This window comes from Drosophila arizonae, chromosome 2, assembly GCF_054131065.1.
Source record: "Drosophila arizonae isolate 15081-1271.41 chromosome 2, UAZ_ARI_1.0, whole genome shotgun sequence".
In the NCBI taxonomy this organism is placed as follows: domain Eukaryota; kingdom Metazoa; phylum Arthropoda; class Insecta; order Diptera; family Drosophilidae; genus Drosophila; species Drosophila arizonae.
The window spans coordinates 3,275,150-3,296,512 of record NC_142922.1 but is presented as its reverse complement, the minus strand read 5'-3'; the positions used below and the strand labels follow the sequence as shown (position 1 = coordinate 3,296,512).

Genomic DNA, 21,363 nt, shown 5'->3' with positions numbered 1-21,363 from the left:
CCTTAACTAAAAAATGTTTAGATAAGCATATAAAATGCCATTTAATTGACAGCTGTTTTTTTTTTTAATTTTAATAAGAAGAATGCATTCAAATTAATACTTATTAAGATTGTAAAATTTAACTTAAACTAACAATTTCATATACATTTATATTTTTCCATTCATTACATTACATTTGCTTTTGTTAATTTCAAAAATATTTATTTAAATACATAAATTCAAAAGCAATTTAATTGCACGAGAGCGCCATCTAGTGGGCTTGCGCACAACCTAACCGTTTGCCGCTAACTTCACGTGGAAAGCAACCCTGCGCATCGATGACGTTTTGCACGGTTCAGTGTCAAATCGACGACTTCCTTTCCTGTCAAAATAGTCGACAAAGGTTGGTGTACATTTTCTGTGAATGCTTTGAAAAAGCCGAAAAACCGGCACAACATGCAATGCAAAGCCAAAAATGAATGGTAAAACGAGTCAATCAAATGCTGCCAACGAAATTGTCCTAAGTTGCTAAGTGAAAACCATTGAAACCAAGTCGATGCTCAGTGATTTGCTAAAAGGTTAAAGGCAACTGAGTGAAATGAACAATTCAAATATTGGCTGGGCAGCGGTCTTGTTGTGTGTTGCCGTTTTTCGCAGCAGTGAATCATAATAATATACTAAACGTCTCTTTTCATTCACTTACAGATGGCCATCGGCTCTAAAATTATTAAGCCCGGCGGCGCGGACCCCGATGATTTCGAGAAGTCGATCGCCCAGGCGCTCGTTGAGTTGGAGGCCAACAGCGACCTGAAGCCCTACCTGCGCGATTTGCACATTACTCGTGCACGCGAGATTGAGTTTGGCAGCAAGAAGGTGAGTTTTGCTTGTTTGTGTTTATATTTTAAATAATTGTTTTCTCTTCCATGTGTGTGTGTGTAGGCCGTCATCATCTACGTGCCCATTCCACAGCAGAAGGTGTTCCAAAAGATCCAGATCATTTTGGTGCGCGAACTGGAGAAGAAATTCTCTGGCAAGCATGTTGTCGTCATTGGCGAGCGCAAGATTCTGCCCAAGCCAACGCGCAAGGCGCGCAACCCACTGAAACAGAAGCGTCCACGCTCGCGCACTCTGACCGCTGTGTACGATGCCATTCTGGAGGATCTGGTATTCCCCGCCGAGATCGTTGGCAAGCGCGTCCGCGTCAAGCTGGACGGCTCTCAGCTGGTCAAGGTGCACCTGGACAAGAACCAGCAGACCACCATCGAACACAAAGTAAGTATTTTACTGATTGATAAGTCAGTTCAAATTAAACATTATTTGTATGTTGTCCCCGTGTTATTTGCGGCACGTTCATCAAGCGCCGTGATTGTCAAAGGGGACACATATCAAATTAGCCAATAACTCGTTATTGTGCTCCATTCACGCATTCCTGCGGGCGCACATCTCCATATATTGGCCACATTTTCAGTATTGTTTACATTACCGTTCTTGTGTTATTCGCTGAATTAGCATCATCATTCAGTGATTGTCAAACAGAACGCATAGCAAATTCCAATTATCCACGTTGTTGGGCCTATCTACTCAAGGGCTTTTGCAATACTAATCACTGGATACAGCTTACTCCTAAAGTATATTTTCTATGTATATTGCTTTATGTCCTTTCTTGTAATTTTGTTTACCTGTGATTTAAGCTGTTTATCGCTATCGACCTCCCTCCCGTTCTTGTGTTATTCGCTGAATTAGCATTATCATTCAGTGATTGTCAAACAGAACGCATAGCAAATTCCAATTATCCACGTTGTTGAGCCTATCTACCCAAAGGCTTTTGCAATACTAATCACTGGATACAGCTTACTCCTAAACTATATATTCTATGTATAACAATATACATATGTCCCTTCTTGTAATTTCCCCCCGCCTATTTGCCTCCCGAGCGCCGTTTTTGTGCCTGGTGCCTCGGGACTTCCTATTTCGGCGGCAAATCAAAAAGACCTGCTCAGCGCGCCATTGCTGCAATGCATCATGCTGTAGCAATATGCTGAACCGTTTAACACTTGTCTAATGCTCTCAGCTATAAATGTTTTATCTATAAAAATGATTGCTAATCTCTATTCGCTCTCTCTTTCTCAGGTTGATACCTTCACATCGGTCTACAAGAAGCTTACCGGCCGCGATGTTACCTTCGAATTCCCAGACAACTACCTGAATGTCTAAGAGTGTTTTCCACTGGCAATGTCGTCGTCGCCGTTGCGCTGTCGTTTAGTTTCAACAAAAGGAATTCTGTCGTACAGAAGTTATTTTTAACATGCAAATGAGCTGAAAGAACGCGCGACGTCAACTAAATAAAATCAGTAAACATTTTTAAAAATTTAATTAATGAATTGATATTTTGATTTTTGTTCAACTGGATACGATTGAACGTGTATTAGATTACTTGCTGAAATATGAATTGTAATTTAATCTTGTATGGAGAGAGGGTGTCATTATAAGGATAATTTATAATTCCTATTTTAATGTACACACATCAAAGTGGGCGTGGCGTACATGTGTGATTAAAGGACGTTCGATAAATTAGAAGCCAACGCCTTGTGTGAAATATCCTTTTGAACGGCGCTCGCGCATTTCCCCAGGCGGCGTTGCATATGTCTGACTGGGAGGCCTTTAATTAAAAAGTGTATTTATTGGATTCACTTTGTAACTGTTCTCGTTTGATATATACCCCAGCCAACGCACACACACGCATACACGCATTTGTGGCAGCGATGCGTGAGATCCTTTTGCCACACATGTGCGAAAAGGGGTTAATCCTGCGGCCGACTAGGTCTACTTTTCCACTCGACTCGGCTCATTTACATGCGCCGCTTGTAATTACAGGACATGTGGGAATCGGTAATAAATATTTGGAATAATCACGTGTGTGACATCCAAGAGAAGGGGTTCTTGTGGGAGGGGTGCGCCTGGCGGTTTGGTGGGTGTGGTGGAAGTGGGAGTTGACTGCTTACTACAAGCAAAAGGATTAATGATTTATGCCAAGACAATGAATCCAAAAAAGTGTACTAAATACCAACATTTATGATTAAACGCAGCTGGATGTTGTATGTTAATTAAATTCACTTTTGTTTTTAACCCTTTTTGTGAGGGACTACAACATCTATAACTGACTTTAGTGATTGTTAAATAATATAATTATGTAAGTACTGGGAAATGAGCGAGAAATACTTCTAACAGTATTTGTAATGTAGAACAGCATCAAAATGTCATATTTTCTACTAAATATTAGATTTCTCTCATTATTAGTAGTTACTAAATTTCCTGTAAGGCCCAAAAGAGCTTTGTAAGCAAATCTGAATTTTAAGAAATTTAAGATATCAGTATTTGTCTCCCAGACAATGTAGTTGTTTTTTTTTTTTTTTTAATACATATATTTGCATATGAGTTCTCTCTGCGTTTTTGTAGTAACTGTAAACTACCTTAAGTAACTTTCATTTAGAAATTTTTAAATTATTAAAATAGTGTTTTAAAATCCTTGTAAACCACTTCCTTAAGTTATTATATAGTTATTTAAGATTGTCAAGATATTAAAATTAAATTATTGTTTTAAAGCTATTTACATTTACTTTATTATATCTTATATGTTCTGTATATATTATCCATGATACACTATTATTTGCGAGCAGAGATATTGGTTTGTAGCTTGACTCGCCTTAAATTCGCCATTGCCTGCATTGGTGTGTGTCTTTGCTAACCCAACCAAACACACCACATTGGTGGTTGCTTCTACTTAGGCAAATAGCAGGGATAACAACCACAATAGAACTACTAGAATTATTTGTTTTTTAAATGTTTGGACTGGGAAGCACTATGTCTCAATTTGAAATTCTTTGATATTTCTTTATGCAAGGCAATATAGTAAATTTATCATAATTGTAATATAAGATCGATCGACAAGTTGTATGCTCAATATAAATATTTACATCTGCAATTTTAGCGCATAGCTTTAATTTCGAACATTTTTCGTATCTCCGGGTTACAGACAGAAAGACTGGAGACCACAACAAACCGAATTGATTGCCATTTTGATATTCGATTTCAGTCAACATCAAATCACGCAATACAACAATTTTGAAATGAATTACAGCAAATGCCGCGCATTAATGTTCTAGCTAAAATGGACAGTGGAGCCACGCTTGAACGAACCAATTGGATTAAAGCTTGTTGTGTGAATCAGAGCTGTGGTAAAAATTTGGGAAAATTTGTGTATTGATCCAAAAAAAAAGAGGAAAACAAATTTAAAGAACATTTTATAGTTTTACATATGTTTAACTAATTAAATTTTTTATATAGTAGAATCCGGCTATAACTACTTCGCTTAAAGCGTCTGTGCGGTTATAGCGACGAAATTTCTGGTCCCAGGACAAACTTTTATGAGCAAAATAATTTATTTGGATATTTTTTGCAAAATTTTGAAATCATATAAAATTTATCTGGAACTTGAAGCTGTTGCAGAGTCTCCACTGTACCAACTGTCAACAAAAGCCCAACGTCCAGGGACATGGTAGAAAACGGGTTTGCCCATGCAATTAAAAAGGTATCCCGGCCGCAACATTTTGTGTTACCTTCGCTGCTGTTGTTGTTGTTGCTGTTAATTTCTGTTGTAGTTGGGTGTTTTGATTGATAGTCTAGCAGACAGATAGGCGTATATACTCTGTAGCATTCGATTAGGGCTGTACGCCATTACAATTGGACGACGGACGATGGTTATCAAGTTCACGTCAGGCAAATGGCCCCCAACGGGTCAAATCAATTATTCATGTTTGCCCAATTGTGCGGCTGCCATATTATTTAACATCCAGTTTATCGCCAGCCTTATCAGCTGGACTAACTTGGCCGGCTTAGCTGTGGCAAAACGGAGGCGGTATTGGTGACGCATGCGCCTTGACTTTGATAAGCCAAACATTAATTAGAAGTCCACACACATACATACACACGCCCGCACACGTACACCCACACACACTTCAATATTGCTTATGTGAATTTCCAGCCACTTTCTATTTTAATTTTATTTGGAGCAAAAATGTTTATGGCACTCATCCAGTACGAGTTGTCCTTCAGCTATTATCCTGTCTGTTCTGCGGAAGCGAGCGAGGCGGGGGAGGCCTGGGTGGGCTTGATGAATTATTGACTCACAATTGTGTGAAAATTATGTCATCACTTGTTGCTGTTATTGGCAATGGGCGTGCCATGACTCATCTCTGGGCTGCAAGTGCCGAGACTGCATTACTCCATGCAGACACAGCCCTATATTCCCTACATATATACCCTACAGAGCCTATATAGAGTGACTAATCTTATCGTCTTATCATTGTGAGACCCAATTAGTACACTCCTATCGCATGCTTATACCACTGCACAGCTGTGTCAATAGTGCCCACTTTGGTGTGGGGTCTCTGCTCATACCTAAGCAAGGTGACCCAGGAATGGGGCGTGGGGCGTGGAGCGTAGGTGTTGAGTGTACGCCCATGGTCTGGCCAAAGAGAACTGCAGTATTACAACGTGCCTTAAGAGGCATAAAAGTATTTGATTACACAATCAAATAGAAATGATTGGCTTCAACGGGAATATCTGACTGTGTAATACTCTGTAATCAAAAGCTCTTACTAATATGCTACTTAGATATCATGATATCAACCCTCGCTCCAATTCCAATATAAACACGAAAACTAATATGCCCCTTTGCACAGTGTGCAGTGAAGTGTCTCAAAACGAATGTTGAGTAGACAAAAAAAAAGAAAAACAAACAAAAAATAAACAATTAAAATCTGTAAGCTTCATTCCTGCCAGCCAAATGCCGAAACTAAACACTTTTTGAATTTTGTTTTGTTTTGCTCGATAAGCGTAAAGATACAGCCATTGATCATGGATACACACACACACACACACACACACACACACACAGTCGCACACTCGCTAGCTTTGCAACTGTGTGGACTCTAGATACATATGTATGTACATACATTAGTGTAGAGTTGCGCGCTCAGCGTATTCTATATTTATCAGCACGTTGCCATTGCATCATCATTCGCTGCGTTGGCCTACGCCCCCCGCCCACCAGACACGAGCAAACCGGTTCATAGCAATTTACATATGTTTTTTTTTTCTCTCTTTTCTTAAATTTACATCTTCTATTCATAAATTTATCGTTTTTAAATTTGAATTTGAAGGCTGAGAAAACACGGAAAATGTGAGCCACAAACCTTTCGAACTTGATCTTGTGCTCTGCTTTTAAAGATTTAAAAAAAAAAAAAACTGTTTTACTATATTAGCTTAGGTTCGCTATGTGTAAACATTTCATAACTACTTGCCTATGAGCGGCTTATCAGCATTTAACAATTTATTATTTAACACTCCACAGAGATAAACAGCAACGCAGCTCTTCCGTTTCATTAACGTCTGCTTTGGTCGTTTTATTTGTATATGATATGAAAGAAACCAAATTTGAAAAAAAAGCCACAGTCGACGACCACGCGCTACGCATGTGTTGCTAGTCTCTCCACCTAACGATATTTGTGCTCTCCCTCCCACAGACGACAGGGGACACATTCCGCAGACTGCCCAGACGCAGGCGAAGCGCACGCAATGAGAAGCCGATAATCAGCCAGAGCAGGCATCAAACAAATGCGAGAGAGCTGGAGTGAAAGAGCAAGAGCGGCATAGGGAGAGGGAGAGAGGCAACGTGAGTTTGGTTGGCATGGGAAAGCAACAAGCGTGCTTGGGCGTCAAACAGAAAACTGGGTTAGCGTTCGTTCATCACACAGGCAGCGACGCCAGCAGCGACGCGGCTTCCGATATTTACGAGCTTTGTCGGCGCCCGATGACGAAATGCCGGCTCTAGAGTAAGGCTGTTGCTCACCCCTAGTCTACAGCCACTCATCGCCCACGCGGAGAGTCAGAGAGGGAGAACGAGTGAGTGAGAGGCATTGACTTTGAACTACAATTCGCTTGGCGCGCCAACAGACAGCAAGCAGGTTTTTTCTTCGTTCCTTATTGTTTTTGTAATGTTTACGGAATGTGTGAGCACAACAGAGAATAGTAAACAGTCGTAGAAGAGAGAGCATGGGTAGATAACAAAGTTTGGGACGGCACCTCTACTCAACCAGCTGCAAAATAAAAGTAAAATAATAATGAACCGAAAAATAATGAATACGAATCGCGGCAAAGGGTGTCCCACCATTTCCATTTCCCTCATCTTTACTCCGCACAGCTAGTGACTGCCGCTCTCGCTCCCGCTCCGGCTCCCGCTGGCGCTGCGGCAGTGACTGCGACGTCCACGTCGACGTCGACGTCGCCGCCGCCGCCAGCTCTTTGATGTGGATGTAGTAAATGTCGGCCAGTTGAGCAGTGGCTGTTAGTCATTTAAGTTCGTTCGGTTGGTGAACAGCAGAGCGCGCAGCGAGAAAATCTACAACAATATTGGCAATAGTTTCAAAATTACAATAACAACAATATTCCCAAATACGACACCTCCCCGCTTCTCCTCATCAAGATCTAAGTGCGTCCAACCAAATTAGCCAATGTTTGCATTTCAACAAAGTAATTTACAGACCCATAAACCATATGCTAAACAAATAAATATAAATTATAGACACGGAACGTAATTTTTTCATGTTAATATTAAGAGAATCCGAAACGTTCGTTCCCCTGACGTAAGCGAATTATTCAAAATTTAACAATTTGTGCGACTTCTGTGACATTTGCAGAAATTTATGGGTTGTTCGATATTTTTGTAATATATTTTACTGGCCAATCTGAACTGTTTTGTTTAACTACTGAAAGCTGAAAAGTTAAATGATTGAAAACAGTCAAATGGTTATATATTTAGAGTGTTATACACGTAGAAAATGTTTTACTCATGTAGGTGTAGAAGCGGTTATACTTATACAGATAGACTGTTATACTGCTGATGTGTGTACTGTTACTGTTTACTGTTACAGTTAAATTTGCAAACTATCATATACTAGGATATGCTGTTATACAGATATACTGTTATACAGTTGATCGGATATCACGGTATTACTAATAAAAAAATATGTTTGTATACTGCTGTTATACTGTTATAATTTGATAATATATAATTGATAATATATATTTTCTACTTATCTATATATACTGTTGGATTAATATGCGACCTCAAGTGGCTGGTTAACGAGTCCCAAAGGAATTGCTCTAATTATTACTGTAGCATCGTGTAGCATAGCAATAAGTGTCAATTAGTCGAACTGAACAAATGGATTTGTGTTCTATTCTTAATATAATTCATTCATAATTAAATTGTAGCATAGTTCAGACATACGTAAAACCCATTGGTTGGTGAGCTGATATCCAAAACTCTGGGAGAATATGTCATTAGTCCATCTAAAAATTCAGCTGGGAGCTATGCAATTCCTTTAAGCAATACAAAGAGAAAACTATCGACTGGACTAAACGAATAATCGAGCTTCCGAGAGGTAAAATCAAAAATATTTTGTAAAAACAATATAGCCAAGCAAAGATGCTCAAAATATTACTTGCAAATGGTCTAATGTGTATACTCACGTTTGTTTGCTGCTCATTTATTTCCGAAAGTAATAAGAATCGAAATAGTTTCGCGGGAATCTATTAAGGGTCTTTCATATTTTGAAATCAGCTGCTCTTGTAAGTATATCAAATATATATAGCAATGTGATGTGACGTGAGATTTCGAAACATTTCTAATTTTACTGAAGAGTTTTTCTAAAATGAATAAAACTGATGTGGCATAACAAGATTATTCGTGTATATCAGTGCATATATTTTTATATGTACATATGTATACATATATAAATTATATACCCAGCCAAATCAGTCGTTATTGTCGCGCTAAATTATGAGAACTTTAATAAGTTTAGTTATATTTTTATCTTACATGCGATTAACTGCTTCAATTAAAATGTAACTAAATGAGATCTGTGTAGATATTAAAATGTTTTGTTTTTGCTATTAATTTTATATATTATACTATTAGTCACTGGGGTAATAGTTGCTCTTGCTGATTAAATATATCAAAATAACTTTGATTGCTTCACAATTAGCTCCTAGGGGTACCAGTATAAGAATAAAGTTACAGGGGAGACCAGATAAAAATATTTTATTTAAATATTAATGGTTACATTTCAGAGAATACCCTTAAATGTATTGTCTATGATAGAATGAAAGCGGAGTATATACATAAATTACGTTGAATTAAGTTTCATTGATAAGTTTTTATTGTGAGCCTATCACATGGACTTCAAAGTCCAACACAATCTTCGTCATATCACAAAAAAATCTTAAGAATTTTAACAAAAAAATTTTTTTTTTTTTTTTTGTATTAATGAACTAATTTCACAGGGTATTTATGCTAAGCACATGCTTCTATCGTTCTAAAGCTCCCATCAAGATAGCCAATGAAAATTGGCCGCAAGTGACAGCCTGTCAATTTGTATGCGAGTGAAGATTATTATTGCTGGTGCTTATTAGTTTATATACTCCTGTCCTTATAGGAAAAAGAGTATATTGATTATATACTATGTTCATTCTGTTTTTTGTTAAAGTTAGTTTTTAATGATAGTTCGATAGATTAAATACATTTTATATTTTTCATGATTCGCGAGAGTAAAAGAAAACTACTTCTATTCTTATATTATTCCTTCCTAATGTCTGTCACTTAGATTTAACTGATCTCATATAAAGTAAAGATCTATAAATAATTAGTTCGTGATAAATATCGATTTCTACATTTTATTGAATTCCATTTGAATCATGAAGGAGTATGTTGCGGCTGTTTGCACCCGGCTGCATCGCTTTTATTTATGATTGTTTTTATTAGTATTTTGTCTTTCTAATGCTTATAGTTTATTGATAGGGACGTGCGAATCGGCAAGCGATTGGCAAATATTGAGAGCTCGGGCGACGGTCGGGCGGCGAGGTTTTTAACGAATGTCAATAGCGCTTATGGTCTCGCTTTGGCCTCTTTTTATTGTTTATTATTATTTATTATTAAGCGTAATAGAATTTTCGCCCGTTGCCAAGCTGTGGCTGAGTCGAATTAACAAATGAATTTTGTATATCAAGCGTAATTTATGCATGCTCTCTGGACTAGACTTTGAACTCAATAAAACCCTCAAAGCCCTTCTAACACTCGAGTCGCGTGCGTCGCTCCAATGAAAATATTTGGCTGATTTCTGTGACACGCTCGTAAAGCGTGGTTGGACTTGGAGTTATGGTTTGGGCTTGGGCCAATACCCTTTGTGTCCCACTCACTCACATACAGCCTTTACTCTATTTGATTGCCATTGACAGCCAAAGCTCCTAGTTTCAGTTCCTTTACGTTTCACATTAATTGTATTCCTCTCCCTTATCAAATTAGCGTGCTCGGCATACGCTCTCAGTTGGCTCCTAATGTGCTACATTTTTTCTAATTAAAAGGCAAATGCGAAACGGGGCGTGTTTGCGCGCCATGGGGACGCCAATGCGGCGCACGCTGCGTATGAGCAATGCCGGCAAAATCATGTATTCACAGAAAGATACGTATATATGTATATGTGTACATATAAACGCCTTGAATTGACAGATGCGTGCTATAGAGATAGCTAACTTATCTTATCAGCAACAAGTGCGGAACCAATAGCAGATTGCCAATGGCATACGGCAACGCAACGCCAACGACTCTATATTATTTGTGGCAATAAAATTCCTTTGACCGTGGCCAAAGAAATGGGCCCACTGTAGAGATGGGCCCGTGATACGACTTTCACAATTTAATTATTAATTTCCAGCTCAAAATTATTCGTAGTCTTTCATAAAGATCTAACTCAGCTAACACAGTTGGATATTCGAAATATTTGAGAATTCTTGTCTGATGTTTGCTTACGTGACACGATTTCTTTTTAAAAATTCTATTTCTGAACTAAAACCTCCTCATAAACTTGAATTTATATTCTTACTTCTTCAGATGCTAGGACGGAGTTTTCTTTCTTTGCTTCATATCTGAATCGTTATATGTTCGTGTCGTGATTTTGGTTGTGACTCATTGACATAATTCTAATTCATTAATTTCTATGCCATATACACAGCACATGATCCTATTAAACATTTCTTTAATTAATAGTAGTGATAATAGTGAGTCAATTTCAAGAAACTCTTATAGTCGTATCTTACCACTTCAGGTTTTACTTATCGCATTTACTTGCGTGACACGAGTCTTGTTTATGCTGTCCATAGAAATATATACAAAATTGTTTCAATACGTCATGCTCTCACCTGGCTTTTTCAAGTACGCGCTCTTTTATATGATATATGTAGAATAAGATCGCAAACATTTCTACAAGAATTGAGTCATTGCACACCTGTTGATGATTATAGATGAATCATAGGAGGTGTTGTTCAATTGCAGTCAAATATGATTGCTTATCGCTTATCAATAACCGAAATTCAGAATGAATTTCAGCTGCAAACCGCGTGCCCAGACATCGGGTCATTTATGTGATAGCGCCAGGTGTTCCACTGCTTATCACTGATTAGAAATTGTCTAGCAAATTTAGTTTACTTCTTGGTAACTGATAAGCATTTCGGTAGCAGCTCAGAACCAACAAATGTCATGAATCCCGGTGACACAGCGACTTTTTATCCGTATTGACGGGAGGTTTCAATTTTTTGTTATTTTTCGCGATATGAATATTATATTGCTGAGCTATTTATAAAGCTACGTATAAATATTGCTATCAGTAGATTTATTATACTTTGAAAGGCCCAATTAAAATATAAGTTTTATAGCTTTTCAAGTGTAAGCAAAAATTATTATTATTATATTGTTAAATGTCTATCATAACTTATAACGTATATGATTATCTCACGCATCAAGTGATTCATTTGCAAATCTAAAATAAATATTAAGAGTTTTTAAGAGCTAAACCATTTGCTTTTTATACCAAAACACAAATGAAAATTCCAATTTGCAGCACTCGAAATTTCGCAATAGATCTTAAATAAATATTCTCTCTCAGAGTGAGAAAAGATGTAAGACAATCAGAGCCCTGGGAATATCTTGCCCTGAGTCCAAATGCTTAGCATAGTGTATGGTTGAGTCGTAAACACTTTCCTTCATCATTTTTTATCGCTTGTCTCATCTATTTGCATAGGGCGTTATGTCATAGCCGAATAATAGGTTCACTCTGAAGCAGCATGAAGAGTCTAAAGACTCTAAAATAAAACCTAGAAACTTTTTGTTTGCATTTGTTGCTCGACTGAGCAACTACCCAATATGAGAAATTTTAGAATTGGGTATATACTTTTTTGTAAAGAAAAAAAAAAATTTAATTTCAAATTTTATATTAATTTTTATTAATTCATTTTATTTTTTTGGGTTTAGGAGTTAAATTAACTGAAATGCCAAAACATGTACTTAATACAATATATTATGGTAAAAAATATTGTTTAAAGTTTTTTTGATAGATTTTAGATATAAAAGAAATATATATTTATATACATATGTATAATATATATAAAGTAAGAGTTGATCGTATATAATGATATTTGAAGAATTCAATTCAGCAATAAACTGTAGTATCTGGGTTATAGTCATGACAATGTCAATAGTCAAGAAACTGTTTTAATGTAGGAGGCAAACAGAAACTATCAAAAAGATAAGGAACTATCAAAGAGGCACTACTTCTAAATGAGATGGAGTGTGACTACTTTGATAAGATCAAGTGCACAGAGAATTGACAAGCTTAACTTGAGAATGGGAAATGTTAATAGTTAGTGTAAACTCTGGGCGAGACGAGTTGCTTTAAAGTAGATGTACTAAAACCAGTTCAACCATTTGAGAGACATCTACGAATTTTCACACTCAATTCACATTATTTCAAATCCCAATTTCCTATCAATAGGCTGTTAAATTATGGGCGAAAGTGCAATTAGCAGGTCTACAGCTACTTGATTACTCATCGTTTGTGTCGTCAACTGTCATTTCAGATAGTCCAGCGAGCTCTACACCAAGTCCCACAAGCGTGAACACCATGTGCCTGTCGACGCCCACGCCCAGTAAGCCCAACGTCAACGCCGACTCCGTTGCAGGACAGAGCAACGGTGGGGCCTGCAGCCTGGGTGCGATGTGCCAGGACAATCAGTTGAAAAACAGGAAAGCCCCAGCCACAGATGCTAAACAGACCAAAGAGTTAGATGATGATAATTTAGGATATAGCGAGGAGAATGCTGTCTACAAGGAGAATCCAGAAAAGACATTGAAGCTGGTCGAGGAGCAGCAGCAGGGACAGAAGTCGGACACTGATGAAGTCGTTTACAAGCCGCAGATCAGATGGCCTGATCTGGGTGCCCAAACGTTCCTACACGCTGGCGCCCTCTATGGCCTGTACCTGCTATTTAGCGCCAAGTTCTACACATTCCTATGGGGTATGTATCAATCAATCATATGCCATATATATACACATATATATTCGGGGTAGAGTACATACCCCAAATATATTTTTCCACAGGGTGGTGACTTGTAATTAACATATGTGAGCAAGCGAACTGCGCCCCAGAGACACTCTAATTGTCTTGAACAATATGTTAATTATATTTCAGTTAGCTTTTTGAGCAATATTTTATTTACTCATAGTTACTAACACGCACGCAAATCTTTATGAATAGGAGCATAGAATTTGAGTCAAAACAAATCGTTATGTTAAAGGTTATAACTAATATATATAAATGATGTAAGGTGCATATTTTCGACTCTACAGTAACATAAAATCGTATTCGAATCAGCCTCATTTATCAAACTCATAAATTAGCACTTGATAAGAAGGTGGCTTAAAGCAATTATCTATATCTTTTAAAGATAGGTATATATTCCTGATAATATAGATTAGGTGAGAACAGGACTAATGGAATTCTACCATAACGATAATGATAAGCTCGTTTATACTGTCAAAATCTAGAGTGATTATGAAATTGACTATTGTGATTATGATTATGATAATGATAGTTATAATAATAATAATCATAATAGTCAGAGCGATAATGTGAGCTGAGAAGATGTTAATGAACAACAAGAAAAAATGATCGTAATGACAATGATAACAACAATATTCAATTATGGTAAATAACAATGACAATGACAATTTGCAATGGCAATATTAATGACAATGTCAATAATAACGGCAATACAAATGGTAATGAAAATGATATATCATAGTCATATGATAATGTTAATTACAATGATGATAATCATAATGAAATTGACTATGACATACAGTGCAGTCCGCCTATAACGACGCCTCAAGGAACTTGGATATTTTGAAAACCTGTATAAATTTGTTCATATAAGCTTGCCTGGAGACCAGAATTTTCGTCGCAATAACCTGACGGATGCGATAAGCGTAGTCTTTATAACCGGATTCTATGTGTTTCCATTTGCTAAGTTAAATTCCGACTAAAATTCTCTATAAGTTGGTTTATTAGATTGTTTTTGAAAGCATACAATTTCGTTTCGAGATTTACCCTAGATACCTACAAAAACTCGAACGACAAGTAATGTGCACTTTGACCAGTGTAATTAAAGTTAACGATCGTTTAAATTGGCATTCATTGGGCTTTGAACGGTGATCAAAATCATTTCCATAGAGTCGGGCGAATAGGTGACAGCTGCTCTGACGCATGGCATTAGAAAGAGACAAAGAGCCAGGTGGGGAGGGAAGGGTCTCCTCTCTAGTATGGTGTCTCCCCTGCCAACATTAGCTCTCTGACTATTTCAATTGCCATGCGTTTATATATAGCATTATAGCACGGTGCCATTATTATATCATCGAATTGCGAGCAAATCAAGCGTGACAGCATCCACAGCAAACAAAAGTTTCAAACACTTTCCTCTGCCCACTCTTTAACAATTTTTCACTCTCCCTCTCTCTCTCTCTCTCTCTGCAGTTGTTGGCTGCATTTGGGTATCGGGCATTGGCATTACGGCGGGTGCGCATCGCCTCTGGTCTCACAAGTCCTACACAGCATCGCTATTTCTGCGCATCTTGCTGGCGTTTATGTTCTCCATAGCGGGACAGGTAAGTAACAATGAAATATTTTAAGTTAAATATTTAACCTAAATAATGTAAAAAGGTGTACCAATCACTCAAGTTTTTAGAATCTGAGTGAATCATTAATCTGATTCATCTTAATATATCCGGAACAAGTTCCGACAAAAGTTAATGTAGGATTTTCTCTATGTAAAAGTGCATACTCCATAAAATAAAGTAAATTCCAAGACCAACTGGTTCATTTAAATACCGTTCTTGAAATCGAATTTATATAACTTATTAATAACATTACAGCTAAAAAGTTCTAGCTCAGTTAGGGATTACTCAATATACAACTTTAATTCTTGAGATCGACCAAGTTATTAGTAATTCAACTGATTAACAGAACTCTAATTACTCGATCTCTGTTTTACTATTCAGCGCGATGCTTATACGTGGGCTTTGGATCACAGAATACATCACAAGTTCTCAGAGACGGATGCGGATCCGCATAATGCCAAGCGCGGCTTTTTCTTTGCGCACGTTGGCTGGCTGTTTCTGACTCCACATCCGAAGGTGATTGAGAAACGCAAGGTGATCGATATGTCGGATCTGGAGGCAGATGCAGTGGTCATGTTTCAGCGCAAATACTATATACCCTTGTTTGCTCTCTGCTCAATTGTGTTGCCCGTGCTGGTGCCCTGGTACTTCTGGCAGGAGGATCTCTGGATGTCCTTCTGGATAAACTTCAATATGCGCTTCACCTGGACACTCAACGTGGCCTTCTTTGTGAACAGCGTGGCTCACATGTACGGCAACAAACCGTATGACAAGTGAGTGGAAACTTCAGGGATATTGATATCGAATGGATGAATTCATAGTAAAATGTTTTCTTTTTTGCTTTACTTAGAAACATTACACCCGTGGAGGCACCCGTAGTCTCGTTTCTGGCCATGGGCGAGGGATGGCACAACTATCATCATGTCTTTCCCTGGGACTACAAGACGGGCGAATTTGGCAACTACACTTTGAATGTGACAACAGCTTTCATAGACTTCTGTGCACGCATCGGCCTTGCCAGCGAACGTAAGTCGATCGAGTGTGATCTCAATTGATATCTGAATGATCTGAAATTTTCTGTCTTCATAGGCAAATCGGTCTCACCAGAAATGGTGAAGCGACGCGCAGCCAAGTGCGGCGATGGTACGCGTTTCCTCAGCGACGAGTACGCGCACAAGAATCAAGTTTGGGGCTTTGGAGATCGCGACTTGCCACGCGAGGATCTCGCCGAGTTGGCCAAGATGCAAAATTGAGCTCTGTGGCACTTAGTGATGCTATAGTATTAGCACTTATTCGCCTGTGTTTTGTTGTAAATCCTAAGTTATTAGATAAGCGTCCCAATATCCAACCCACAATACTACAGATGTAAACTACACTGCTTGCTCTTGTAGTCGCTTGTGTTACGTTTTAAGAGAATGACATGAACATATTAAAACCAGCCCAAGCTGTTGTTGCCTTTGATATTTGGGTATTCCCTTATTTATTATCTAATGGAAGATCATCAAAGCACTTTACAAATATTTCTATTTTGTTATTTTGTAATTTTTTGTATTTTTTTCTCAGTATATATGATTAGGGGTAGTCCTGATTTTTCCTATTCAACTTGAAAATCGGGATTCAAATTAATAAATAGTGGCTCCTGCTATATACTTAAAAATTACTAGCGAACCAAGTTTAGCTTGTGAATTGCCTCGTAGGTGATTAGGGGGATTCGAACTGTCTGACTATAATAAAAACTAGCATTACAGTACTACGGAAAATGTAAATATTTTACAAAAATATAGACATACACAACAGCAATCGAATGGTCAGTCTGTATTGTATATGCATTAGGGGTACTCCTCTTATTTACTTCGAAAAGAAAACATTGTCACACTATAATATAGTCTGTTTTAAATAATTTAAATACAGTTGCAACTTGGAATGACCAAGCTTATTTAAACATTCATAGACAATCAAAGGGGTATTCTGGCGATTTATTTATAGAAGAATACACAAAGTAAAAGTTTTAAATTAAATATCGTACATACAATGTGAGCCCGCTATAAAGAACATTCGCATATTTACGCCGACGTACGCAAATTTATACGGCTCTCATGCATATGTATAGGGGTACTCCTATTTGAACCTAGGGTAGCTTAGACAGCACCGTCGTGCTACAGTCCAATCCAGTAGCGATCTAGCCAGCGTCTGCAACAGTTAGCTTCACCTGGATAACAAGAAAAGGATTGACATAGGATGGCAGGAGAAGCGAAGACAGACAAAAAGGATACCCAAGGCGATGTGGAGTTCAAGAAGCGCGATGCCAGCTGGCCTCTCGTGCTCTGGTACATCCATGTCTATATTTTAGGCAGCTATGGCATTTATGTAACATTCACGAGCGCCCTTTGGTCTACGATTTTATTTAGTGAGTTGAATAAGTCAGGCGCGAGGTTGCTGCATTTTCAATTTGGTAATTTCACACGTGTCTTGGTTAATCTATTCCAGCTACCGCACTCACCTTATTGGGCATTCTGGGCGTGACGGTGGGCTTGCATCGATTGTGGGCGCATCGCACCTTCACAGCAGTTGCTCCGCTGCGCCTGTTCCTCATGCTCTGCCAGACGATGTCTGGCCAGGTAAGTGAGCCCCCAGTCAGCTACGCCACTGGCGTAAAGCTTGTGCCAAAGCTTGTACTCTGCGCTTTTAGCGTAGACACAAACCTTAGCTATGATCAGCACCTCAAGCGGTTATCTTTGAGAGCAGATCGTGTGGAAAATCTGGTTTAATATTTATTTGTTTTACTGCGACTAAAAATATGTTTACTATATATTAGTATGTACTTAAATATTATATCTTCACTTAAAATGGCTGAGTATGATTATAACTACTTATTTATATGTTGGGGCAACGTAAATCATACCTATTACCCAATTTTATTTAAATTTATGTAAAGGAATCTAATTTCTTATTCTTGAAAATGAATGAATGAATGTGAGATATTTAACTAAAACATTGTATAGAGATCTTAGGTATAATACAATTGGGGTTTAGGTTTAAATGAAATGAAATACTTGAAAAATTCTTCATATGTATCCTTTGTCTAGGGCTCCATTTACAGTCGCGTTCAGGCACATCGGCTGCATCATGCGTATTTCCAGAAGGACGAAGATCCCTATTATAGCAAGCATAACTTTTGGTATGCTCAACTACATGGCAATATGTTGAAGTACTCGCAGCAACAGGAGCAGCTCTTGAAGGAGGTGGACATGTCCGATATCGAGAACGATAAGATTGTCATGTTCCAGAAACGGTAAGTGACCTATTAAGAATCTATGCTCCGCAATCGTCAGCTATCCAATCTATTTTCAGCTACTATGTGCTTCTCTATGTTCTGATAAATGTGCTTCTGCCCGTGAATACGCCGTTCCAGTACTTCGGCGAGGCCTTGACCAACTCATTCTTCGTCGGCTTCTGGCTGCGCAGTTTGATTGTGTTGAATATCGGAAATCTTGTGAACTCGGCACATTTCATTTGGAGCATACACAAGGGCTTCAAGCCCACCGACTCAAACAGCATATTTTTCATTACGAAATCCTTCTGGCCCCAATTCCACTATCTGCTGCCCAATGACTATCTGAGTGGGGAGTTTGGGGACTATGCCAATGGCACGGGCTCCACCATGATCCGTGTCTTTGCGGCCCTTGATCTGGCCAAGGACCTGCACACCGTCTCCTCGGTGGCGGTGCGCAATGGCTTAACGGAGGCCGTGGAGAAGAATCGTCCAATTATCGAGTGCATCAACGAGCAGGTGAAGCTCGAGGAAAGTTTACGCCCATTCAACCATTTTCTCAACCGCGATAAGTTCATGTGAGGCGCGCACGATGGAAACAAAATTTTAGCATTCAATCATCAATAATGCATAATTGGTAAAGCTATTATTATTATTATTACTACTCATGTTTATGTCTATAAGAGTACATTGATTAAATTAAATATAATTTTTAGATGGCGCATAGCTCTAGCGGAATTTATTCATATGAGCGGCAGCAAAGTTCCATCGTTTTACAGAAGTGTTAACCATAGAAATCTATGTACATGCAAAATTCATCATTCATAATTTGCCATTTGGGTTTCTCATTTATTATCCCTCATCAATCATCCCTTATCATTAATTGGTCATCACTCATCACCTATCGCTAATAACTCATCGGCTATCAGTCATCAGTCACCACTTATCCTTCATCAGTCATCGCTCATCATACATCATTTATTGTTTGTTACTCATCACTCATTACCCATTACTCAATCTTCATCATTCATCATTCATTATGCATTATTCATCATTCATTTCTTATTCTTCATCATTCTTTGTTCATTTTTCATCATTCCTTATTCATCATTTATCATTTATTATTCCACATTCATCATTCATTATTCACCATGAATTATTCATTACTCATCATTCATTATTCATTCATCCCTTTAATTGTGAATGATGAATGAATAATTAATGATGATTGTTGAATAATAAATTCACAATTCCCAATGTAAAATTAGAAGTCTTTTATATTTCCAGTGACTGTTTTATTTTCTGTTCAGATCTATTATATATACAAATTCAATTTGCTGCAAGTCTATTCAAAGGGTCCATTCCAATAGTTTCGTCTTATCTACAGTTTGCCTGCCGCGACTGTGATTTTGTTGTATTTGCCCAATGCTCGAATCTAAGATCACCATGCCGATAAGGCCAAGTCATAAAATGAACTTCAAGCTCTAAACAACTTAACAAATCTTTATAATTAGGCTTTCCAAATTAGTTTTACGAGAGCCGACGACACTCGGAATACCCATTTTCAAATGCCTTTCCATTTGGCAATCGATTCACTTAAGATTTTTCCAAGCGTGGACCCCCCACACTCCCATAAGGCCCATAAGGGCGTTGCGTGCCACTATGAGCAAATTAAATGAGTCGCACTCAATAAATTATCACTAATACGCAATGTTTGCCCAGTGCTTGATTGATGCGTCAATATTTAAGCACTTCGCAGCGCATCGCACAGAAGCCTCGCCGAAAGAAAGAGAAAAAAAATAGCTAAGACCTTTGCTGAGTCTAAAAGCCAAAGCAACTATCATATATGTATGTATGTATATACATAGATCGCCTGGTATTCTACGTTGCGTGCAGCTCCTGTCCAATTGCCATGGCAAATATTGACTGAATCAACAACATTTGGGACTAGGCTTTGCGCTTGAGTTGCGCTCAATCAAGCTGGGCGCGTTTCAATCTAAGTTCTGCAATGCAAATTCAAAGGAATTTAAATATGCCTTTACATGCTCTGGACAGAGAGTGAAGAGAGTATATCGGCTTGGCACGCGATTTCGCATTGTACCAATTTACTTGGGACAATTCGATGATAACTATGATGATAAATAATACTTGCTTGCAATGAAAAAAAAGGGGTTTCTAGAATGTAAGTAAACAAAGCTTGAATATGCCCAACTTCAAATGGGATTAAACCCCTTGAAAACTTCACTAAGCTGGCGTGGCTAAGATATTTTGGCACCTGTTCAACAATTATAAGGCCAGAGTATTTTGCAGTCGAGCATTGCCGCTTGCATTTTAACATGTTTTGCTGCTTTTACTTGTGACTTGGCACAAAAGTTTTAAGATCGTCCAACTACGCTTTCCGCACACATTTATAATTAGAGATAAAATCAAAGAATCCCATAAAAAGCTAACGAAACAATAAGTATGATGGATGCCTGTAAAATATGCTTGACTTAACTGGTTGTGTTTATCTTAAAATAATTTTTTTATAAAATAAAACACTTTTTGGCCAACTCCAAATTTAAATATATATATAGTATCAAAAGTATATATTGTAGTAGTATAGTATCAGATTTGTAAATTTAAGCTTGATATAGTCGAGATTTACTGCAGTAGTCTCTGTGTGTGTGAGTGTGTTTGTGTGTTTATGTGAGGCACTTGTACTAATTCCTAATGGCTATGAAGTGATTACTAATGAATTTGCCAGCTAAAAGCTGCGCCGACGCAAAGCTTGCTGTAGTTTCATATACACTAGACAATGGGGCATACGAGTTTTAACGCGGGCTTCGACTAGAGGGCTTATACATCTAAGACTTTAGTGTAGATTGTAGAATTAAATAGAATATATTTATAAATAATATATAGAGTATTTTATAGCAATTATAAAATATTTATATATCAGCTGAGATTTTTATTATTTTAATTTTATTTTAAATTAATTCTATAACT

The 21,363-nt window shown here is 37.8% G+C and overlaps 3 protein-coding genes, 1 long non-coding RNA gene and 3 other non-coding genes across 11 annotated transcripts; 6 read left to right on the top strand and 1 right to left on the bottom strand.

The window, feature by feature from the left end:
* Nucleotides 1-223: 223 nt before the first annotated feature.
* RpS7 (ribosomal protein S7) lies at nt 224-2,352 on the top strand. The gene is made up of 4 exons (XM_018018365.2): nt 224-382; nt 685-852; nt 919-1,251; nt 2,110-2,352. The coding sequence occupies exons 2-4, from the start codon at nt 685-687 to the stop codon at nt 2,191-2,193; spliced, it is 585 nt and encodes a 194-aa protein (XP_017873854.1). The 5' UTR covers nt 224-382; the 3' UTR covers nt 2,194-2,352.
* Nucleotides 1,304-1,443, top strand: LOC149270196 (small nucleolar RNA psi18S-1377). Its single transcript, XR_016268815.1, has one exon. It is a non-coding gene; the product is annotated as a small nucleolar RNA psi18S-1377 (small nucleolar RNA).
* On the top strand, nt 1,462-1,597 carry LOC149270195 (small nucleolar RNA psi18S-1377). The gene has a single exon (XR_016268814.1). It is a non-coding gene; the product is annotated as a small nucleolar RNA psi18S-1377 (small nucleolar RNA).
* LOC149270194 (small nucleolar RNA psi18S-1377) lies at nt 1,696-1,831 on the top strand. Its single transcript, XR_016268813.1, has one exon. It is a non-coding gene; the product is annotated as a small nucleolar RNA psi18S-1377 (small nucleolar RNA).
* LOC149270193 (uncharacterized) lies at nt 2,136-8,712 on the bottom strand. Its single transcript, XR_016268675.1, has 3 exons — nt 8,572-8,712; nt 7,208-7,812; nt 2,136-7,136 (listed from the first exon to the last, which is right to left on the bottom strand). It is a non-coding gene; the product is annotated as an uncharacterized LOC149270193 (long non-coding RNA).
* LOC108621180 (acyl-CoA desaturase) lies at nt 7,387-16,565 on the top strand. Of its 4 annotated transcripts, none has more exons than XM_089462845.1 (7): nt 7,387-7,528; nt 8,314-8,483; nt 13,009-13,446; nt 14,962-15,092; nt 15,486-15,877; nt 15,955-16,130; nt 16,194-16,565. In XM_089462845.1, the coding sequence occupies exons 3-7, from the start codon at nt 13,053-13,055 to the stop codon at nt 16,355-16,357; spliced, it is 1,257 nt and encodes a 418-aa protein (XP_089318971.1). In that variant the 5' UTR covers nt 7,387-7,528; nt 8,314-8,483; nt 13,009-13,052; the 3' UTR covers nt 16,358-16,565. The 4 variants fall into 4 exon arrangements, with proteins under 4 accessions (XP_089318971.1, XP_017873847.1, XP_017873846.1 ...); XM_089462846.1 differs by lacking the exon at nt 7,387-7,528 and adding an exon at nt 8,602-8,670 and having other exon boundaries at nt 8,418-8,483; XM_018018358.2 differs by lacking the exon at nt 8,314-8,483.
* Nucleotides 16,566-17,250: 685 nt separating this feature from the next.
* LOC108621183 (acyl-CoA Delta-9 desaturase) lies at nt 17,251-19,645 on the top strand. Of its 2 annotated transcripts, XR_016268673.1 has the most exons (5): nt 17,251-17,511; nt 17,592-17,722; nt 18,191-18,396; nt 18,456-19,012; nt 19,092-19,645. XR_016268673.1 is itself a non-coding variant. In XM_018018362.2 (4 exons), the coding sequence occupies exons 1-4, from the start codon at nt 17,343-17,345 to the stop codon at nt 18,955-18,957; spliced, it is 1,008 nt and encodes a 335-aa protein (XP_017873851.1). In that variant the 5' UTR covers nt 17,251-17,342; the 3' UTR covers nt 18,958-19,101. The 2 variants fall into 2 exon arrangements, 1 of the variants encoding a protein (XP_017873851.1); XM_018018362.2 differs by having other exon boundaries at nt 18,456-19,101.
* Nucleotides 19,646-21,363: the final 1,718 nt, after the last annotated feature.

Coding starts and splice junctions, on each gene's coding strand:
- RpS7 (XM_018018365.2), top strand. CDS start 685: ATGGCCATCGGCTCTAAAATTATTAAGCCCGGCGGCGCGGACCCCGAT. Junction 853..918: donor TTGAGTTTGGCAGCAAGAAG/GTGAGTTTTGCT, acceptor GTGTGTGTGTAG/GCCGTCATCATCTACGTGCC. Junction 1,252..2,109: donor AGACCACCATCGAACACAAA/GTAAGTATTTTA, acceptor TCTCTTTCTCAG/GTTGATACCTTCACATCGGT.
- LOC108621180 (XM_018018357.2), top strand. Junction 13,447..14,961: donor GTTCTACACATTCCTATGGG/GTATGTATCAAT, acceptor CTCTCTCTGCAG/TTGTTGGCTGCATTTGGGTA. Junction 15,878..15,954: donor GGCAACAAACCGTATGACAA/GTGAGTGGAAAC, acceptor TGCTTTACTTAG/AAACATTACACCCGTGGAGG.
- LOC108621183 (XM_018018362.2), top strand. CDS start 17,343: ATGGCAGGAGAAGCGAAGACAGACAAAAAGGATACCCAAGGCGATGTG. Junction 17,512..17,591: donor TTGGTCTACGATTTTATTTA/GTGAGTTGAATA, acceptor AATCTATTCCAG/CTACCGCACTCACCTTATTG. Junction 18,397..18,455: donor ATTGTCATGTTCCAGAAACG/GTAAGTGACCTA, acceptor ATCTATTTTCAG/CTACTATGTGCTTCTCTATG.